This window comes from Eumetopias jubatus, unplaced genomic scaffold, assembly GCF_037043125.1.
Source record: "Eumetopias jubatus isolate StellerSeaLion01/CBP00866 unplaced genomic scaffold, mEumJub1_p1.0 scaffold_7, whole genome shotgun sequence".
NCBI lineage: Eukaryota > Metazoa > Chordata > Mammalia > Carnivora > Otariidae > Eumetopias > Eumetopias jubatus.
The window spans coordinates 36,465,185-36,487,829 of NW_028274813.1; the positions used below are offsets into that span (position 1 = coordinate 36,465,185).

At 39.8% G+C, this 22,645-nt stretch overlaps 1 protein-coding gene across 1 annotated transcript in view; it reads right to left on the bottom strand.

Annotated features, from left to right (window-relative positions):
• The window catches only part of SYNE2 (spectrin repeat containing nuclear envelope protein 2), a 261,213-nt gene that overhangs the window by 221,210 nt on the left and 17,358 nt on the right, over positions 1-22,645 (bottom strand). The window contains exons 2-9 of the mRNA XM_028101704.2: positions 17,777-17,838; positions 16,682-16,777; positions 16,505-16,582; positions 16,324-16,416; positions 13,162-13,343; positions 9,192-9,388; positions 3,235-3,335; positions 1,404-1,505 (exon numbers count right to left, since the gene is read on the bottom strand). Coding sequence (XP_027957505.2) covers positions 1,404-1,505; positions 3,235-3,335; positions 9,192-9,388; positions 13,162-13,343; positions 16,324-16,416; positions 16,505-16,582; positions 16,682-16,777; positions 17,777-17,838 — 911 coding nt within the window. The remainder of the gene's footprint in view (positions 1-1,403; positions 1,506-3,234; positions 3,336-9,191; positions 9,389-13,161; positions 13,344-16,323; positions 16,417-16,504; positions 16,583-16,681; positions 16,778-17,776; positions 17,839-22,645) is intronic.

The window sequence follows — 22,645 nt, forward strand, 5'->3', positions numbered from 1 at the left end:
CCTTCAGCTCAGGTCATAATCCCCAGGCTCTGGGATCAAGTCCCAAGTCAGGCTCCACAGTCAGTGGGGAGTCTGCTTGTCCCACTCCCTCTGCTTCTGCCCCTCTCCCTGCTTGTGCTAGCGCGCGCTCTCTCTCTCTCAAATAAATAAAATCTTTAAAAAAGACCCATATTGGGCCAGAACAAAGACGGAAGAAGCGCCAAAGCTGATGCAGCTCAGATGAAAGTAAGATGAAACTGTCCCATCCCCTTTCTTCTCTGACGCCTCTAAACCAAAAAGGATGCTGCTGCCAGCAAGTCGCACAATCGGCTGCATGGTACGGTTAGAAAGACTGGATTCGTCCAACTCCCTCTGACAGGGAAACAGAGCTTGGAGGTGTTAAGTGCTGTGCAGGCACATGAGAGGGTGTCTGCTTTATTCAGGACGGAGGACTGGTGGGGAGCAGAGTTGCAGAAACAGTGGGTTCTGAGAAACGGGGCTGAAGAACCCTCACCTTGGCTCCTGTTAGTCTCTTTCAAGACGGTACAGGAGCAACTGCCTAACCTGGAGAAGCCCCAGGACATAAAGAGAGCTCGGGCTTCAAAGCCAGACTTCACTCAAATCCCAGCTCTACCTCTCAGTAGCTATGTGACCTCAGACAAGTCGCTTCGTGCCTCTAAGTCTTGTCTTCATCTGTAAGGCTGGAATAGCAATACCACTCTCCATAAGATGCTGTGACAGGTAAAATGCTGGTTGGCAAGGCGCCTGGTAAAAAGCTAATGTTCAAACACGGGGACAATAACAGGTGTCAATTTTCCTCGAAGGACACCTTGATTGGGGCCCTATCTTGTTATCATTCAGGGTTGGCTTCATTTCTGATTTCCTGATCTTTTTTTCATTCAATATTCTTTCTGCTCTAGACTGGGGACTGGAAAACTTCGGCTGTAAGTGGCAAGATAGTAAATGTCCTAGGTTTGAGGGCCATATGGTGGCTACTGCCACTACTTAATTCTGGCCCAAGCAGCCATGAATAATACCTTACTGGGCATGGCTCTCTTCCAGTAACACCCGATTCACAAAAACTGATGGTGGCGCCCACAGACCAGTTTGCCACGCCCTGTTCTAAAAGCTTACTATTCAAAGTACCCGGAGGACCAGGCATCAGCACCACCGGCAGCTTGCTGGACATGCAGAGTCTCAGGCCCCACCCAGAACTACTGAGTTCGAATCCGCACTTTAACGAGATTGCCCAGGTAATTCACACGCACATCAGAATGTGAGAAGCACTGTCCTAGAACTCGATGCTAAAACTTGGCGTTTGTTTAGTCTTTAAATAATTACCCTAAAAGACTTTTTTTTCAAAAGCACCCTACTCTTCCTTAACAGTGAGTTACAAATAAATTGCTGTTTAAAGTCATACTTACTTCATACTTTTTAGAGTAGTTCTCATTTTCTGAATCCTTTAGGACTTCCCGTAGTTTTTTCTCTTGTAGAGTTAACCAGACCACAGCATCTTTCATCATTCCCTAAAATTCACATAAACACACACACATTTAAAACTCTACCCTAAATAGACTTGGAGATTTTTTTTTTAACAATAAAATTAACAACTTCAAACATCAGTGAAATAATGCAATCATTACACACCAGTGACTCATGGTGCCAAAGAGGAATTCTGCTTGTGCACAAAACACCTTAAATTTTAAAATGGATTGAAACTAGCACCTGAACATAACGTGCTAAAGAGACAAGGCAAGCAAGCCCCTATTTTTTTTTTTTTGGCTTCTCCATTTCTATTATTCCTCAATTTTAGAGAACATTATTCTAAATTACTCAATTTATATTAGGCCTTTCAGAATACTGTTTTCCAATACATCTAAAAGTGGGTTAATTCAAGAGCTATTCACACCCAAATACACTGACATCAAAAATATTTTGAGCATTTTAAAGACCCTGAAAATAATGCTACTAAAGGTTTTGGTTCGGTTATCCTGTGGATGTGAGGAACAACTATTTTTTCTTAGATTCTTGCTTGCTTACATTTGAAAGCAAAATTTACTGCCAGAGGTTAAAGCCAAAGATGTTACATCTTATTTCCATTCTCCTTTAACCCTCATTTACTCTTCTCTTTCTATTAAGCAGGAGTGTTTTCTGTATATTTTTGCATCTGATTTCATGGACAGTTGAATTTTTCATTTTATTTTTTAATAAGAAAATTAATTAGAAAAGAGTAGCTCCCCAGCAGGTCAGAAATAAGTGAACTGAATTATACGCTTGTGTCCCAGCTTGAGTCTCTGTTCCGGAGTCAGGAACAATCTGGCGTGGTGCCTCAAACCTAACAGTTGGAAAAACATAGGCCTAAATTTGTCACATAAAATGTGACAATATGACTGCATGTAAACATGTCTGAGGAAGTAGTTTAAATACATATTAAAATAATATTCAAAAACACTTTACTAAATTCACAGCACTCATTTATCTCCACAGAAGCAGAATATGTGTTTATTTGCATCTCACTGATTTTTATGAAATTTGCACCACAATATTTTGTGTACCTGACTGAGAGTCAAAGGAAAAAACTGAATAACCAAATTGCAATCTGACAGTGATTCAAGAGTACCACAACAAACAACGATGAAGAGCAGAACACACTGCTTCCATTTTTTATAGATTATACAATCCCAGTTACATGTAGTCAAATAGGTAAAATGGAAATATGCTAAAATTAGATGGTGGTGATGACTGCACAGCTATGTAAATATACCAAAAACCACTAAACTGTGAACTTTAAATGGTTTAATTTCATGGCATGTGAATTATATCTCAAAAAAGCTCTTAAAATTAAAATAGACAAAAATTAGATAGCTCTAGAATTTTTCAAAAGACTGCTAAACCTAATTTGTCTTATAGAGTGCCTATGTAAAAGTTATTTTAGATAATTCAGCAAAGTTTAATTAATTACCACTTTTAACTTAAAAATTTTTAAGAACAGGCAAAACTAATCTACAGTGAAATTAGAATACCAGTTGCCCAGGGTGTGGGGTACAGACAGGAGAGAGGCACAGTGGAACAATCTGGGTAACAGAAATGTGTTACATCGTGACTGTGGCATGGTTTACATGGGTGTATGCATTTGTCAAAACTCACAGAACAGCACTTTGAAGCTCTATATGCAAATTATACCTCGATTTTAAAAATTAAGCCACTAGTAGGGTACAACAAAAATGCTCTTGAGTCATACTTATAAGGACATACCTGAGCTTTATCTCCAGTCTCAGCTGCATCCTTCGAATACTGTAGAAACTGCGCCACATAGGTCATAATTGACTTTTCGTCAGGACTCACAACATCCACATCTGCAAAAGGTGCCGCACTATCAATCAACTATAGATGTGATTTACTGTAATGACTACACAAGAACAGGCTCTGCCATAAGACAGCCTAGAAATGAACCAAAGTAGTTAACCGGCCACGCAATCTCTGGTCAGCGGCCCTTGCTCCAAGTCTATGCGGTGGCTCAGAGCTTAGATCCACAGGCAAACGGAGCTGAGTTGAATCCTGCCCATAGTATGTGCACAGCCTCAATTTCCACCTTACATGTTGTCCGTATAAGGCCATGAGTAGGGAGGGTGGAAAGGAGAAATACAGCCTTCCTCCTTCCAGAGACACGATACAGAAACTCCTCCAGGAGAGGAAAGTGTAGGAACAGAGTGACTGGAATCCATTCCTGTCACACCGGTCTCGGCAAGTGTTCACTGAAGCATTTCCAAAGGCATATGTTGGGGCACCTGGGTGGCTCAGTCGGTTAAGCATCTGTCTTCAGCTCAGGTCATGATCCCAGGGTCCTGGGTTGGAGTCCCTCATTGGACTCCTTGTTCAGTAGGGAGCCTGCTTCTCCCTCTCCCTCTCCCTCTGCCTATCGCTCTTCCTGCTTCTCTCTCTCTGACAGACAAATGCATATGTTGTATGGCAGACTTACTGAAGACATCCACAAGATTTTATTTGTTCATTCGTGGAACAAATATATTTACTGAGGGCCTTCTGTGGGCCAATCCTTGTGGTGCATTAATGAAGTCCATGGTGAAATAAATTTGGAAAATGCTGAATTAAACAAAGTAAAAATATTATAAATTCCTTAAATGCAGACTTCTCCAGACTTATAATAAATTAGATAGATCACAAAATCACAAAGAAGTGATCAATACACTACAGACAAAATGAACACATAATTTTGGGATGTCTTTTAGTATGTTGCCAAAACAACCAGGAAGATATTGAAAAGGAAATCTTCTGTGTTTATTTATTAATTCAGTTAAAATAAATTCATCAAACATTTATAGACAGCCAACAAATGCAGGTCACAAGCAAGATAGGTAAGGCTGAGTTCTTGCCCTTAGGAGCTGTATGTTTCATCACTTTATTCATTCAACAAGGGGACGCTAGACACTTGGGTAGATGCTAGATACCTTAAGACATTATCTGCCCCTCAAGGAGCTTACTGTTAGGAGAAAAACAAACAACAAACAAATATAACACATGATGCATGCCTTAGCAAATGTGTTTACTGGGCCCAATGATTGTTCTAAGTAGGCTGAGGAAGAACATGAATCTAATCTATACCCAAATAATAAAATTCAAGACAGTAAACATACAAAAGGTATCAATAAAAAGGTAGGGGTGGAGTTTCAATAAAGGAAGCATCCCTAAGAACTGAGTTATTCTTTAACCGCAAAAAAAGTATAAGTAGAAAAGTTAAAGTATGGGACGCCTGGGTGGCTCAGTTGGCTATGCATCTGCCTTTGGCCCAAGTCACGATCCCAGGATCCTGGATTGAGTCCCTCATGGGGCTCCTTGCTCAGCGGGAAGCCTGCTTCTCCCTCTGCCTGCTCCCCCTGCTTGAGTTCTCTTTCTCTCTATCTCTCTCTTACAAATAAATAAAATCTTTTTAAAAAAAGTAAATCAAGAGATACACAAAATAATTAAACTGACTTAACTAGATGTTTCTTTTAAAAAACTTTATTGTAGGGGCACCTGGATGGCTCAGTCGTTAAGCATCTGCCTTCAGCTCAGGTCATGATCCCAGGGTCCTGGGATTGAGCCCCACATCGGGCTCCCTGCTCAGCGGGAAGCCTGCTTCTCCCTCTCCCACTCCCCCTACTTGTGTTCCCTCTCTCGCTGTGTCTCTCTCTGTCAAATAAATAAATAAAATCTTTAAAAAAAATAAAATAGAAACTTTATTGTGTATACAGCTATGCATTGTGATTAAATGTTTTAATAAAATTGTCAAAAGATAATTATCTTATTCAAATATGACAAAAGAATTTGGTTTGCATAAATAATCATGATGTACTTCACAGTTTAAGCTATTATGTAAACCATTTAAAATGAATTATCGGCAATCATTTATACAGTGGAAATTTGCCTTTTTATACTGTCTATTACATTATTTACCTAGTTATTTTCACATATTGAACTAGACAAAATATTTTATACTAATAAAGATTTAGAGAATCACAGTAGGAGAAAAGTACTAAAAAAAAAAAAAGAAGAGAAGAGAAAAGAAAGAAACCCAGTAATCAGAAAAGGGGATAGAACAAAACATGAGGAAAAACAAAGAAAAGAAAAAAAGATAATGAAAAGCCAAAAAGGAAAGAGAAAAGACAAAGAAAGGAAGAAATGGGAAAGAAGGAAAAACAAGGAAAGGAAAGTTAACAAGAAGAATTAATAATAAGCCACCTGAAACTAACATAATGGCAAACCTAATATATAAAAATTTGGAATCATTAGGCTAACTCTTACTTAGAAATATCCCCTAATTCAACTGAGGCCCAAGAAGGCTAAGAATCAATAGCAACGAGCACAGTTAGCTCCCAGATCTTAGCCTCTAATGCCAGTCTCCAACCAGCACTCCTTGGAGAGAGGGCTGATCCCAGGCCTGGGGTAGGCAATGTACAAGGCGAGCCTGGGGCATCCTGTAGTGTCAGAAAATAAGGGTGTGCTCAGAAATAACAAGGAAACACCACATGGATGGGGCTATGTCAAAGAAGCACAGGAGCTAGCTGAAAGAGCTCCCAGGGGCTAAAAAACTTGGAGCTTAAAAAATCTTTTTTAATTTGAGAAATAAAACAAAGTAATATTAGATTACAACCCAAAGTATAAAATAAAATGTCCACAAACCCATACTGACATAAATCAATGGTTGGATAAATGAATAAACGCGGGAGACAACAGACAGAGGTCTTGCAAAAGAAGTGTAAATAATTTACGTAGATAACTGGCCCTCGAGGAGAGTGAGCATAACTCTCCTACATGTGGGCTACCACAGTGACTTCCCTCCAAAGAGAACACAGGAGAGGGAAACAAAAACTAGCTTCACAAGGGAGAAACCTGACAAAGCCAGGTGATCAAGTTAACATCACCAGTGATACAATGTTGACAGCCAGGTGATCAAGTTAACATCACCAGGGATACAATGTTGACAGCACGTTCCCCTGATACGATGTGATAAGAACGGCACTAACAACTCTGTGGTCTTCCTCCGAGGAACCCATAACCCCAGTCTAATAAGAGAAAAGACATAACACAAATCCAGGAAAGGGGTGCTCTACAATATACATGACCAGTAATCCTCCAAACTGTCAGATCATCAAAACAAAAAGCTCTAAGAAAACTGTCACAGTCAACAGCAGTCAAAAAAGACGTGAAAACTCAACGTAAGACAGAATTCTGGATGGAATCCTAAAAAGAAAAAGAGCATCAGGGAAAAACTAAAGAAACGTGAATAAAGCATAAAAATATATCAATTTTGGTTCATTAATGGTAACAAATGTACTGTACTAATATGTCAACAATAGGGAAAACTTCATGGGAACTTACTAGATCTTCTTTCCAATTTTTCTGTAAACCTAAAACTGTTCTAAAACATTAGGCCTATTAAAGACAAAAGAAATGAAGTCCTGATAGACACTGCCACAGAGATAAGCTTTGAAAAGATTATGCTAAGGTAAAGAAGCCAGCCACAAAAGACTACATTTATGTGAAATGTCCAGACTTGGTAAGTCTATAGAAAGAGAAAGAATTAGTAGTTGCCAGGGCTGGGTGCATGCATGCATGCGTGCGTGCGTGTGTGCGTGCGTGCGTGCGTGCCTGTGTGCGTGTGTGTGTGTGTCTTAGAGGCTGGAAGAAGTGGGGAGAAATAGGGATGGATTGCTAATGGGATGGGGTTTATTTTTGGAATGATGCAAAAGTTCTAAAATTGATAATGATGATGGTGGCAAAATTTCCCCAATATACTAAAAACTATTGAATTGTACACTTAAGTGGGTAAATTGTGTGGTATGTGAATGACATCACAATAAAGCCGTATACAACCAAAAAAGGTAAGTGACAAAGTCACAGTCACTTAGTGGTATGTTGGAGCCAGATGGCTCAGCTTGAGAGAGCTGATTATTGGATTTTCAGCACTTTTATAAGCTGGTTGTTAAACATAGCCAGCATTAAAAATTAAATTGTATAAACACACAATCAAAAAATATATTAGGGGCACCTGGGTGGCTCAGATGGTTAAGTGTCTGCCTTCAGCTCAGTTCATGATGCCGGGGTCCCAGGATGGAGCCCCATGTCGGGGCTCAGCGGGGAGCCTGCTTCTCCCTCTCCTCCCCTCTCGCTCATGCTCTCTCTTGCTATCTCTGTCACTCTATCTCTCTCTCTCAAATAAATAAAAACCTAAAATATATATATATATATATATAAAGGTAATAGATACTCAAAACTCACCACTTCCCAACTATTTTATTACATTTTACTATTGCTTATGTTCTTGAGGTTATTTACCTCTACTGTACTTGTATGACAGAAAAAATAATACCTAATGGTGTGTTAGGGTTGCACATCTTTTCCTACTCTGCATTCAGTGACTTCTCACTGGAATCGGCCGTGGTGGTAGTGTTCAAACCTCACAAACACACACAGATCAGCAAATGTGGGCTTGATTTCTTGTTTTGTTGATTATGAAGAAAGGGATGGAGAAAATGTTAATAATGCAAGTTAAACTTAAAAGTATGTCCTGTTTAGAGCTGTTAAATTGCACATAGTGCAAAAAAATTGAGGAAATATTCTTCCAGGATTAGATTCAGCAAAAAACTCATTCACGTTGTTGAAGAACAAATGAAGTTGTGACAGACTTCTTTGCTGTCGTACTTACTCATGAACATAAAGAAAATTATCCACTAACATTCATGTCAGAACTATACATGTCCAGCAGCTGCAACCATAAGTTGGCTTCAGATGGGTACAGGAGTTTGGTGCAAATCAACAAAAGTATTTTGGGGCTATATGGAATTTATAATAAAGTGTAACATATATTTTATTATTATTGAAACTATGTGCTGTATGTGCTTTATATTAGTTCTATTTGTAATAATAGACCTGTATACGTAAACACACACACTCGTGCACACACATACATTGTTTTGTAGAGCCAGTCACACATTTACTACATACCCCTGGTTATAGAGCTGAGACTAGAATTTGAATCTCTTAATCTGTTAGTTCATTATAATCTTCACTAATCCTACATCCTCTTTTATGACCTTGCTAGGATTTTTAATAAGCTTCAGTAAATTAAGAAACAATCCAACCCAAAGTAAAATGCTTTTCCAAAGAAGTAGATCACTTTAATCTTAATTTTATGAAGTTAACATAATTATCTCTTCAAATATAACCAGTACTTAGGATTTTGCTGTCATTGTTCACAATCCAACACGATGTATTGAGCATAATCATGGCAAAGCGGAGCCAGCCATAGAGGGAGAAACAGCAAAGGCAGTTTCTATCCTCATGGAAGGTTAGCTTTACTGAGGGGGAGGGACTGGAGAGGAGAAATACGTTCACTCAAGGGATTTACTCGAGAGATTTTAGAACAGAACAAGAGAATCAAGGGAACACAATATAGAACACAATGAAAGAAAATTAAGACAAAGACTCAAATTATTTCCAATAACAGCACTCTTTGCTTTCAGCTGTCATGTCATCCCTGCAATTACAGAGGTTAACAAATTGATAGGAATTCCTAATTTCATGAAATTTAATAGAGTTTAAGTTTAACCCCTCAGGAGTAAAATATAATGCCGTTTTGTTCATTTATATATAGATACCATTTTCAAGCCAACTTCTCACTGGACATTGTTTTGAAAAGAAAGAGGTTTCTTTACCTTCTGGTTCTAGCAATTTGGGTATTTTAAATTCTCGTTCTGCAATTCTGAAGGCCTCTTTCAGATTGTCTTTGTTGGATCTTTGCTTCACACTCCTCATGTCAATTAGGTCTGGTCGCAAGGCATGAATGACAGCCAAAAAAGCCATCCCATTTCTCCAGCTTGACTTAAAATCCGTCACATTGACTGACTCACACCTATCACAATAGGACAAAAACATGATAAATACTATTGAAAATAATTTATCAAAGCACATCCACTACATTCAATAGTAACTAAAATAAATTTCAGTGAATCAAATAAATCATTCTAGGAAAATATTTTATTTTAATCTGGTAGTCAGATGAAAGTAAAATGCCAAGTTTAATACCACAGAACACTGGTTCTCAAAGTGTGGCCCCGGGACCGGCAGCAGCAGCATCACCTGGGCTGCAAGGGCTAGAAATACAAATTCTCAGTCAGGCCCAACTGCAAACATACTGCATCAAACTCCGCCGGTAGATCAGAGGTCTGTGTCTTTAACAGCCCTCCACGTGACAAGTTTAACGCTCTCCATTCAACAGTCTGTTGGCTCAAGACTGACTTTAGACTCCTACATGGAGTTACGTTCCTTTCTCCAGAGGAAACAATTTTCTTTCCCGTTATAGCAAATAAAATGATAGACTGTGGCACATCAATGGCCGGTAGCTCACTGGAGAGATAGACCTTGCCATCCTCTGCTTAAAACCAGTTATCGCAGATGAACAGATAAACAAAATGTGGGTTATACATACACACAACAGAATATTATTCAGCCCTAAATAGGAAGGACATTCTGACATATCTTACAACATGGATGGACCCTGAAGATGTTACGCAGAGTGAAAGAAGTCAATCACAAAGGGGCAAATCCTACATGATGCCACTCATTTAAGGTACCTGCAGCAGCAAATTCACAGACCAAGAAAGTAGACCCCTGGCTACCAGGGGCTGGGGGGAGAGGGAGAATGGGGCGGAATTTGAGTTTCACCAGATGAAAAAAGTTCTGGAGACGGATGGTGGTGATAGTTACCTAACAATGTACTTAATGCCACCCAACTATACACTTAAAAGTGGTTAAAATGGTACATTTTATGATATGCATCTTTTACTACAATAAAAAAAATTATGAAAAAAAACACCCCCACCCCTGTCATAGCTTGTCAGAATAACATTTCTCAGTCAAGGCCTAGCACGATCTGGCCCCTGCTCACCACGCCCACTCCGGCATCTCCCCTCGTACGGTCTTGCCGCAACCCTGGCTTCCTTCCTCTTCCTCAAGAAGAGGATGCTCTTTGTAATCCTTCTTTGTGGATTGCTCTTTCTCCTATACCTTCATACACCCGAAGCCGCCTCCTTCAGGCCTCAGCACAAAGAGCTCCTCCCCAGAAAGGTGCTCCACAACCACCTCAGATAAAGGCCGCCCTCCCACCCTTGACATTCTCAATCATCGTTAAGTCCTTCCTGACCTTACCGCCAACCGTAGCTATGCTACCAGTCCATCTGCTATGGGCACAAGCCTCTGGAGAGCAAGGGCCTTGTCTTTCTTGTCTATCATGGTAGGCTCATCCCCGACCGGTGTCTAGCACAGAAAGGTGCTTAATGTATATATTTCAAACCACTCCATCAATCACTCCTCTGTATTTGACAAGGGATCAGTGTCTTATACTATAAGAGTAAAGATGCATACAAAATGTGGGAAACATTCCAGAACAACTAGTGTCCTTTAATATCTCATAAAAAAAAACACAAGGAAATTCAGTGGACTAATTTGGGGTATGAATCAAACGATAAAAACTCCTGGAGGAAAAAAAAAAAAACAAAAACTCCTGGAAAGGGGCGCCTGGGTGGCTCAGTTGGTTAAGCGACTGCCTTCGGCTCAGGTCATGATCCTGGAGTGTCGGGATCGAGTCCCGCATCGGGCTCCCTGCTCAGCTGGGAGTCTGCTTCTCCCTCTCCCACTCCCCCTGCTTGTGTTCCCTCTCTCGCTGTGTCTCTCTCTCAAATAAATAAATAAAATCTTAAAAAAGAAAAAAAAACTCCTGGAGAAATAGCTTCAGACAACCTGGGCTTTCCTGAATTCCTTGGGGAAAAATGCCTAAACTATGACTATGATAAACTAGATAGTATTCAGTGATTTTTGTCTTGTTTAACAAATACGTGGTCCATACTGTGTCAGAAAGTGTTCTAAATATCTTTAAAAAAAATTCTTATAATACACATAAGAAGCCTATGAAGTGTTCGTATTGTCCACATTTTTATGACTTGAAGGAGCTCAAACACAAAGAGACAAAGTATCTGAAGTCACCAGTTAGAAAGTGCTGGGAGCCAGGACTCAAACCCAGGATTCCAGCTTTAGCTTGTGTGCTTAGATACTAAGCAAAATTAGCTGAAGGGCTGAGGGCTGGGGCTGAGGGCAGGGGAGAGTGGGGATCAGATGAGCCAAGGGCTGACCGGCAGGCTCCGCCCTCAGTAAAGCACCAGGCTGCAAGGTCAGCTCTGCACTGAGGAGTGGACGCCAATCCCACAAAGCACCTGCTGCCAGGTGTGAGAGACGGTGTAAGGTTAGGGCTCCAGAATGATCGGCAGGATGTAAGCTCATTTAGAAGTTACAAACAGGGGCCCAATTTATCTCCTTCAGAAATAAGAAAATTCAACATATTTCTTCCAACTTGGTGTTACTATAGTCTAGAACTCAGGTGAGTTCCAGAGAATCACAGAATATGGAAATAAAAGTTACTTAATAATACCACCAATGATGGCCAAAACGAGGAGAAACTCCTGATGAATTACTTAAGAATGATTTACTATATCTTGGTAAGTTTAGCATAGCTCACAGTTGAAAAGCAAGGAAAGACACAGAGAAAAGATCAACTGCTAAAATATTTGAACTTTGAAATGGTTTGAAATTTAATTATGGATAAATGAAACAAGTCTGAATATGGTATAATAGTGCTTTTCACACATGCTGATTTTGGATTAAAAAATTTAGAAAACTGAAGTAAAATTGTCTAAGATTCAAGAAAAAGTTCATTTGATATACCTAAAACCTCATAAGATATGCATGTTTTTTTGTCCCTTGCAAAATGCAAAGGGTGAATGGTAACTAAAGAAAGGTAAGGCTGATGGCAGAAATTAGCACCCTAGCCTCTCACTGGGAAGAAGTTACTCAGAAGCCCGCCATGTGAGAGGTCTTAGCGACATATTTATGCCTCTCTTTATCCAGACAATGCTACGACGTGACAAGGAATGCCTTTTGAACTCCACAGCCCATCTCATGGTGAGTTCTGCATCCTAATTCCTTATTTTTCCTGAATCCCATCCCAGCACGTGGGTAAAATGAAAGTAAAATGCCTCCCTAGCTCAAAAAAAAAAACCCTTTGCCTTGTAAAACAGAATTTCTGAGCACTACTTTCCTTTCATCATCCTCACTCTTTAAAAAAACTCCTATTTTTCGAGGTTCCGTTCCCTAATTCAGCTACAGATTTCTAAACAATGGGGACTGTGATCTTTTAATGTAGTCATATACAGCTCCAAGAGATAATTTTGTGTGTTGATTATTATTCATTTGTTCATTCATTCATTCAATACACATTTATGGAGCATCTGCCATGAACTCACATTAAGCTAAGTTCTGGGGACACACGGTCAATAAAGATGTAGTCCTGACTTTTAAAAAGTTCCTACTGTGGTAAAATGTTTGGGATTTAAATCCACCTCCCAGATGCATAGGGGAATTATGCCTAAAGAAAAGGATATTTAAAGACCACTCTATTTCTACACAGTAACAGTCCACCTAAGGAGGCTGGTGAGCATTTGCCTTTGGGGAGACGAAAGTGTTCAGGTGGGTGTTCCACCCAGTAGGCCTGATTTTCAGACCTGGAGTCAATAACACTGTGTTGGTGGGTCAGGCTGCCCTGTGTGTCTCCTGTAGTCATAGCAAACGACTTACGGGGCACACTGCTCCTGAGCCCACAAGAGAAGAGCCTTCTTTGCAGACATCTGCCATCTTTCTTGGGCTCTGGAGCATTTCTTAGCTGGAGGACTTGAGGTAGGAGATGAGTCAACCACACTCACACTGTCCAGGAAAGGCTGATTGTAATTGCAAGAAAGAGTCCGGGCAAGCTCCTCAATCTAAGGAAGACATAATCATAGTCAACACATACAAATCATAAGTTAGCAACATTGAGGCAAAACCTTCAGCCAAAACAAGACCTAAAAAGCATCTGATAACAGTGAAAGGTTACTCATGATGAAATAAGCACTAGACAAATCCTTGAATAACAGCATTGGTCATTCGGGCTACACTTAGGCTCTCTTTCAGTGGACTTGGGTCACTCCTTGCCCTAATTCAGGCAATGTGTTCCACCTTGAGGGCAAGCGTCCATTCAGTCCCCCTAAAGTGCTTACAGAGCAATTCGCAGCTACTCAACACCTGTCACTCTAAAGTGAATTGAACTCACTTGAGATCCTAGGCTAGAGTATCTTCTGAGAGAGACTGGGTCAATTAAAAGGCATCCTTGATTACAAACCATTAAGAAACAAATATACACACAGAAAAGACAGTCAAATACGTGAGAGTTAAGTCCCAAGAAAGAAAAAAAAAAAAAACTGCCATTAAGTATGTGGAATCCTTCGTCATTTATGAAAGCTAAACGTATACAGCAAGAGGACAGTTTCTCCATTTATAACACAGGCAAAAAAATTTTTAAGTTAACATCAAGTGATGGTATCCTCTACTAAGAGTATGAAAAAGTGGATTTTTACATTTTTCTGGTAAGCACACAAGTTGGTTCAGACTTTTTAGAAGGCAATAAGATAATACCTAGGGGAAACTTTAAAAGATCAATCTACAAACACAGTAGCAAGTGTTATTGAGAAAAGTACACTTCATAATAATTAATAGATCTACCAGACAACCAGTAATAGTAGATGTGACCAACACAATTAACAAACTTGATCTGATTGGCATACCCCATTGTACCTAAAATGGCAGAATCAACACTCTTTTCAAATCCATAAAAAATTGTTATTGAAGTTGACGATGCTGAGTCACAAAGCAAGCTTCAGCATTTTGAAGAACTAAAATCATTCAGATGATATTCTCTGACCACACTCAAATTAAGCTAGAAATCAGTAACAAAGATATAACAAAATCCCCAAATATCTGAGTATTAAGCAATAGAATGTTATAGAACCCAGAGGTCAAATAAGAAATCATAGTGAAAATAAAATATTTTGAACAGAGCAATAACAAAAATATTGTATTCATGGATTAAACAATGCAATATTTTAAAGATGTCAACTTTTTCCAAATTATACATTCAATGCAATCCTCATTAAAATTCCAACAGATTGTGTGCATGCAAATTAACAAGTTATCTATAAAATTTATATGAATATCAAATCAACATGTTGTATACCTTAAACTTACACAATGGTATATGTCAATTACATCTCAATTAAAAAATTATATGAGAATGCAAAGAGCAAAGAATAAACAAGATAATCCTAAAGAACAAGTCGGACACTATCAGATATGGAGACTTTCTATATAGCTATAGAAATTGATATAGTATAGTACTGCTTCCAAGGATAAATAATGGAACAGAAATGACAGTCTGATGATGGAGCCACACATATATGGTTACTTGATTTTTTTTATTTACTGACACTACAGTACACTAGGAAAATGACGGTCTTTTCAATACGTGGTATTGGGTCAACCGGGTAGCCATATGGAAGAAAACAATCTTGATTGCTTTAACATAACATACTCAAAAAAATTCATTCTCGAAAGATTGTAGATCTAAATGTAAAATGTGAAAAAAGTAAGTTTTTAGAACTGTGCTGTCCAGTATAACAGTCACTAGCCACATGTGGCTATTTAATTTAAATTAATTAAATAAAATTTAAAATTTAGTTCCTCAGTCACACTAGCCACATTTCAAGTGTTCAATGGCCACAAGTGACTAATGGCTATGTCTTGAACAGTGCAGCTACAGAACATTTCCCTCATTGCAGAAAGTCCTTTTGGACAGAACTATTCAAGAAAATAGCATAAAGAGATGTTGACAAAGGGAAAGATTTCTTTACAGGACATAAAAAGTACTAGCCATCAAAAAAATTTGGTTTTCAGGGCACCTGGGTGGCTCAGTCCATTAAGCATCTGCCTTCAGCTCAGGTCATGATCCCAGAGTCCTGGGATCAAGCCCCACATCAGGCTCCCTGCTCAGCAGAGAGTCTGTTTCTTTCTCTCTCCCTCTGCCTCTCCCCTGCTCATGCTCTCTCTCCCTCTCAAATAAATAAAAATTAAAAAAAAAATCTTAAAAAAAAATTTGGTTTTCATTATCTTCATGCGTTATTATTCTAACTCCAAATGTAGCTATCCAGAAATCATATACAGTCTTATTTTACATGTTTTAAATTTTATACAAATTAGTTATGTTATTTTCTAGTTTTTATAAAATAAGCATTTGTTTCCCACATAATTTTTCAAATTATTTTCAAAGTAATTATGGAAATATAGAACATGCAACTTTTTTAGGTAGCTGCAGAAAACCTGCACTAACTCAGAATCTGGAAGAATATATTTATCAGTCACAAGTACCATAAAGTCAGGGCTATAACTGTCTTTGCTGTTTTCTTGGTGTCCTAGCATAAAAGCTGGCACAGAGTAGGTGTTCAAATATATTTGTGGAATGAAATTAATCTATGAGTCATTCTTGGGACAGGACTTTGTGGGATTATTAGATTGAACAAGGATCCTCAAAACTGGGGAGATTCTACAAAGTTTAGCGGGTTAGTTTTCAAAAATTTACTCCAGAAGCTTTCTACGATCTTCTGCCAGAGTAAGTAAACAATAATAAGCAAAATTTTATCATGGCAGGTTCTATTCGGATGGATGCTGATATCATGGATAATTTAAGATATTATAATACAGCATTCAATTTTCAACCGCAAAATAACATAAATGGCCAAAGGTCTACCTGTCGAGATTTCCCAGAGTGTCCTGTTTCTGGAAGAAACTCAGGACTGACTCTTACTGCATTACACTTATTTCATACTGCAGTGATCAGAACAGAAATAACTTCCACGTCATCAAACTACTTACATGAAAGTGCAGTATAATTGTCCAAATTAGGCCAAGAATAATGGATGGGTTTCCATCTATAATATCAGTAACATGAATATTTATTAGCTTGATCTGGAAAAGAAGAAATGGGGGTTAAAAGGAGAACACATTTCATAGCGTTCGTTTCTCCTGTGAATCTTCAGATGAGATTCATACTCACTGATCGGTTTTTTAGGAATGTCAGGGCATGCTCTATGTTGATTCTACACTGGAAGGTATTCGATCCTTTGTCTCGAGGCTATGAAATTCAAGCAAAATATATTACTTAGAACCTTGTAAAAAAAAAACAATCTTGTAAATCAACAAAAGGTTTTTTAATGTCATTTAAAAAGCTTACCAACTGTTGTCCTGAGAGTACCTCCAGCAGGTCCAGGAGAACATGCCCCTTTTTAATGTCTGCGAACAGGTCTGAGACAACCGAGGGAGGAGTGTGCTTCAAAAGGTCACAAGAAAAATATTCATTCAAATGTTGGTCCAAAAACATAATACCTTTAAGAATCCCATAAATGGGCTTTGTGGCTTCACAAAAGCGAAAATTCGGTAGTGATTTTTTAGTTAGCGGAATGATAGAGAACACAAAACATTCTATATCAAAGCATGGTAAGAGAAGTAGTGAACCTAATTTATCTCGTGGCAAATTTCCAGTAACACAACACTCCTGTTGCTTTCAGGGAGAGCTTAAAACCTGTGCATGGAGGTGGTATTAAAGGCATTCAAAATCAGCCAGTAGTGACCTATTTGGGGAGTAGATTACATTTCTGGAGTAATCTGTTTATGAATTTACCCTTTCTGGAATTGCACTGGGCAGGGATGGGTAGCCGGGGAGGAGAGGCTCACTCGTTTTGTATCTAGGTTATTCCAGGCACTCGGCGTCACTGAGAGACAGGATGGCACAGTGATTAAGATCAAGGCCTCTGGATCCAGACTGCCTGGATTTGCATACCAGCACTATCACTTACAAGTAGTGTGACCTTGGGCAAGTCACATAACTTCTTTGTACCTTAGTTTCCTTGTTTTTTAAACAGGAATAACACTATCTGATGGGAATGTTGTAAGGTCTCATAAATGTGACACAAACTGACACCATTTAAAAGAGCTTAGGACAGTGTTTTTAACATATAACACTCCATACATATGAATCATTATTATTTTTTATTATCATTATTATATTTGATAAAAAAAAGCTGTTGCTGCTTTAAATATTTTTATAGCACTATCTCCCATACCCTTAACAAAAGTGTCTCTTTTTTGTGTTGGGAGAGAATAACAAACACATCTAAACAAGATCAAGGTGACTTGAATAACAAACACATCTAAACAAGATCAAGGTGACTTCAGCACATTCTTTCAACCTTGCCATTTGGGGGACCCAAAGCGAGGGAAGGAGTAACTTAAATATATTTGTAGCTTTATTTGCTCTTTTTTTCCTCACCTTTGCCAGCTGTGAGTTGATCCAGCAGGTGAAGGTTTTCTTCTGAGTGTCTTCCTGTTGAGCTATTGAAAAAGGACAACAGCAGTTACAAAATGAGAAGCCTCAGAAACCTTTTAAATATGTCAAAGCTTCAAAGGTCTAAACCTCTGGGGATGTGCGCATATTCCACAACTTTTCCAGCTTTCTAGGACTTGGTCTAGATTTCAAATGTTTGTTCAAGGAGTGCTTTGGAAATAGCATGTTGATACGGGATATTTTTTTATCGCTTCAGGTTAGCTGAGAAGAGACGATGATTTTTAATAGTGTTTACCTACAAAAGCACTAAGTCCCCACGTGACCTTGACTGTGCAGCCTGAGGAACTGTGAGGAGAGAGAAGACCTCCCCACCCAAAAGCGCTCTCAGTCCAAGCGAAAGCCATACGGACTTAAAGACAAACCCCAGAACAGCTGAAGACTTTTAAAAAGGCTCACAAAATTGTGGGCAGTTTAGTCTTGACACAGTATTTACCCTGGAGGCTATGTTGCCACTGAATTCACGGTAAGTGAGCTGCAATTAGAGTTGGAGGTCTGATCCTGGGCTCGAATCCTGCCTCTGTTACCAAGTGGTGGTGTTAACAGCTTCCTCATGGAATAAGGTAATAAGCCCTGGCCTCCAGAGACTGGAAATGATTCACTTGAGAAGTGCCTGCTTTTACTCTTACTAACAGGACAGGAGACAAGGGGAAGATCTGAACACTCTAGGTATGTCTTCCCTTCCTCTCGAGGGCAGGAGCAGGCCCTACAGCAAAACCATGCTCCCCCCCGGCCTTCTACCCTGTTGGCTTCAGCAGCCATGTCAACTCTGCACATCGGTACTGAGTTTCCATTTCCCCAGATGTCCTCACCTGGCTGGCCACCCAGGTAAGGACAGACACCCCACCCCTCCCTGGGCCAAACGCTCACAGCCTTGTCACCACCATCTACCTCGAGGTCACCAGGTCTCATCCAAACACACATATGCACACACATGCACACACACGCCCTGGGCTCTCAGGTTCCCCTCCGTTCTCTCGCTCTGATTTAAGTAAGACTCTGCACATGCCTCTGTTTTTCTCATCTCCCACCTCTCCTTAAAACCTTTCCACGGATGATGAACCCGTAGTACACCATCTGTAAAATCCCGTATCCAAACCCTCTCTGGCACGGTCGCCTCTCTGCTCTTACTGAAAACTGGCCCGCTCGAGTGCTGGCTCTGCGTTCTCTTACGTTAGCCCCTTGGACCATGGGGGCCTTGCTCCTCGCTGCTACTTCCAGATCATTCTCCACTCTCTTTGTCTCCGAAGTGCTCCAGCTTTGACTCCCATGTCATCAGACCATGCCCACTGTTAAGAGTCATCTATAGGCCTCTGTCCATTCCTCATCATTTCTCAAAGATTTTAGTTCCTTCCCCACTGTCCTCTCTCCAATACAACTCCTAATTCTTGGCAATTTCAACATACATACTGATGAAGCGCCCAAGCTCCTGGCCCCTCTGTTTTATTCTTCTTCTCCAATAAACTTGTCTTCTGCTCTGCTTCAACCACTGACTGTCACGGTCATACCCCACACCTTATCATTACTGATAACTGCAGCTCCTCACAGTCTCGATTTTGCGCATCTCTGACCAACAACCCCTCGCTGTTCAGTTCCTTCCCTCGAGCGCCCCCACCCCCAACAATCCTTGGCGTCCACCGGCAACTCCAGCCATTGATTCGGCCAGCTGTGTGCTGTCCTTCGCCCTCACTGATATCCTTCCTCCTCCCATCCTTTCCAGCCGCTCCCTCATCGAGGTTACCCCGAATCCAGGTCATCAGTGACCCCCCGCCCCCTTCGACTAGAACCAATGGTCGATTCTCAGCCTTCGCCTTTCTGGACCGTACACTCTTGGTTTTTCTCCTACCTCATAAGCTGGCTTCTCTCTTTCCCCTACACATCATATCCAATGCCTTGGGTAATGCTCTTCAGTCCCCCGTCAGAATATATTCAGGATATGACCACTTCTCACCACCCCTCACCTGGATTACTGCCCTAGATCCCTGACAGGTCTCCCTCCTTCCAGTCTTGCCCTCAAAATACTCTTCTCAAGCAATAGCCAGAGTGATGTTGCTCAAATGTCACCTCAGGCCAGGACACTCCTTTGCTCACAATCCTTCAAGGGCTCCTCACCTCACTCCTTAAGATGGCTGCAAGGCTGACACCCACGCCCTTCGCTCATCCCCCTGGCTCATTCCACTCCTGCCACTCTGGCCTCCCTGCTTTTCTCAAACTCCCTAGAACAGTCCCACCTTAGGGCTTTGCCCTAACTGTCCTTTCTCCCAGGAATGCTCTTATTACAGATATCCCCACAAGCCTAATTCCCATCCTCTTTAAAGCTGTAACACCTCCACTCCTGCTTCCCTTTGTCTGCTTATTTTTTCCTACAGCACTTACCACCTTTTAACATCCTACGTAAGTTATATATGTTGTATGTTTATTATTTAATGTCTCACTCTTCTCCCAACAGAATATAAGCCTCACACAGACAAAGCTGTTTTGTCTGTGATCTCTTCCAAGTGCCTAGAGGAACCTGGCCCAGAATAGACTCTAAAGAAACATTTGCCAGAATGATAATAATAATAATAATAGTTTAATTAATAATATTAAATTGAAATTAATAAAACTAAATTATAATTAAATTAAAATTCATAAGTGATAATTTCACTGATTATTATTAGTGATGTTTTATTTACTATACCAAGATAGCCAAATCTACCTTATGTGTTTATATATATTTTTTAATTGTCTGATCTACCTTCTAATACATTTTCTTTGACCCCTTCCACTCTCCTTTATTAATCTCTAGCTACCACAGTTATAATAGACTGGAATTGTTCCAAATCAAAACCTCAATGAGATACCACCTCACACCAGTCAGAATGGCTAAAATTAACAAGTCAGGGAACGACAGATGTTGGCGGGGATGTGGAGAAAGGGGAACCCTCCTACACTGTTGGTGGGAATGCAAGCTGGTGCAACCACTCTGGAAAACAGTATGGAGGTTCCTCAAACAGTTGAAATTAGAGCTACCATTCGATCCAGCAATTGCACTACTGGGTATTTACCCCAAAGATACAAATGTAGGGACCCGAAGGGGTACGTGCACCCCAATGTTTATAGCAGCAATGTCCACAATAGCCAAACTGTGGAAAGAGCCAAGATGTCCATCGACAGATGAATGGATAAAGAAGATGTGGTATATATACACAATGGAATATTATGCAGCCATCAAAAGGAATGAGATCTTGCCATTTGCAACGACGTGGATGGAACTGGAGGGTGTTATGCTGAGTGAAATAAGTCAATCAGAGAAAGACATGTATCATATTACCTCACTGATATGAGGAATTCTTAATCTCAGGAACAAACTGAGTGTTACTGGAGTGGTTGGGGGTGGGAGGGATGGGGTGGCTGGGTGATAGACATTGGGGAGGGTATGTGCTACGGTGAGCACTGTGAATTGTGCAAGACTGTTGAATCACAGATCTGTACTTCTGAAACAAATAACGCAACATATTTTAAGAAAAAAGAAAAAGAAGAAGATAGCAGGAGAGGAAGAATGAAGGGGAGTAAGTCAGAGGGGGAGACGAACCATGAGAGATGATGGACTCTGAAAAACAAACTGAGGGTTCTAGAGGGGAGGAGGGTAGGGGGATGGGTTAGCCTGGTGATGGGTATTAAAGAGGGCACATTCTGCACGGAGCACTGGGTGTTATGAACAAACAATGAATCATGGAACACTACATCAAAAACAAATGATGTAATATATGGTGATTAACATAACAATAAAAAATTTAAAGAAAAAGAAAAAAATAGACTGGAATTGTTAGCATGAGATCTAATTGGCGTTCTTAAAACATTTTTAATCTGATGGGAGTTCAGGTTGAGGAACTGAAGAGAATCTGAGTAAATGTATTTTTGGGTGTTTACAATCCTGGCTGATTAGAGATTAAAGATACACTTAGACTCATTGGATTTTTTTTTCTTATCTTTTTAAATCTACTTCATTTTCCTGTATTACCAGCTTAAATTAGTTTTAGCCCAGTGATTTACACAATATAGGGTACTCAATAATTGTTAGCTGAACTGAATTGAGTTCTGGCAAGCCAACCAGATACTGTAGGCTTTTGAAAGTTATTTGTTTTATATAAACAAAAGAATTACAAAGAACCACAATTTTGTCCTATAGTTCAAAATGTTACCTCTTCTAGAATCTTTGAGATATGTTTTCATTGCTTTTTCTCCTAGTTATCAGTAGATGTTTCAACAATATTTTTAAACATGTATTTAAACATTTAAACAAAAATTGTATTGAAGGTTAATTTTGCTCCTCAATAGAAAAAAAACTAGAGAACAGTTTTATGATCCCAGAATCAAGTTACCAGCACACAATGTACATTAATCAAGGCCATGGATAAAAGCGGCGAGGGACCTATCCATTCTTATAACAATAAAGCAGAAATCCAAAACAAACAAAACAAAGATGACTCTTCCTATCCTTAAGGGACCAAGAGAGATTTTTCTTTCTAGGTGATAAAGTGTGAAAAAGAAACTAATCAGGAATACTGCTCGGTCCAGGAGAGAAGAGTCTGCCCTTACTTTAGGAGAGTTACATGGTGTGAGAAGGAAGGGGGACGGACATCTGTGGAAGGTGGGTAAAATCATCTTGGAAAGGATAAACTGAGTACAGAAAAGAGCTTTGTGTGCCCCAGAGGAGTTTCAGTATTCCGCGTCCACCTGGAAGCCCCAGTCATTCCGAACTATTTCCAGGTAATATGAGGGATCATTTCATTTTCGTGCGATGTTAGACAAAAA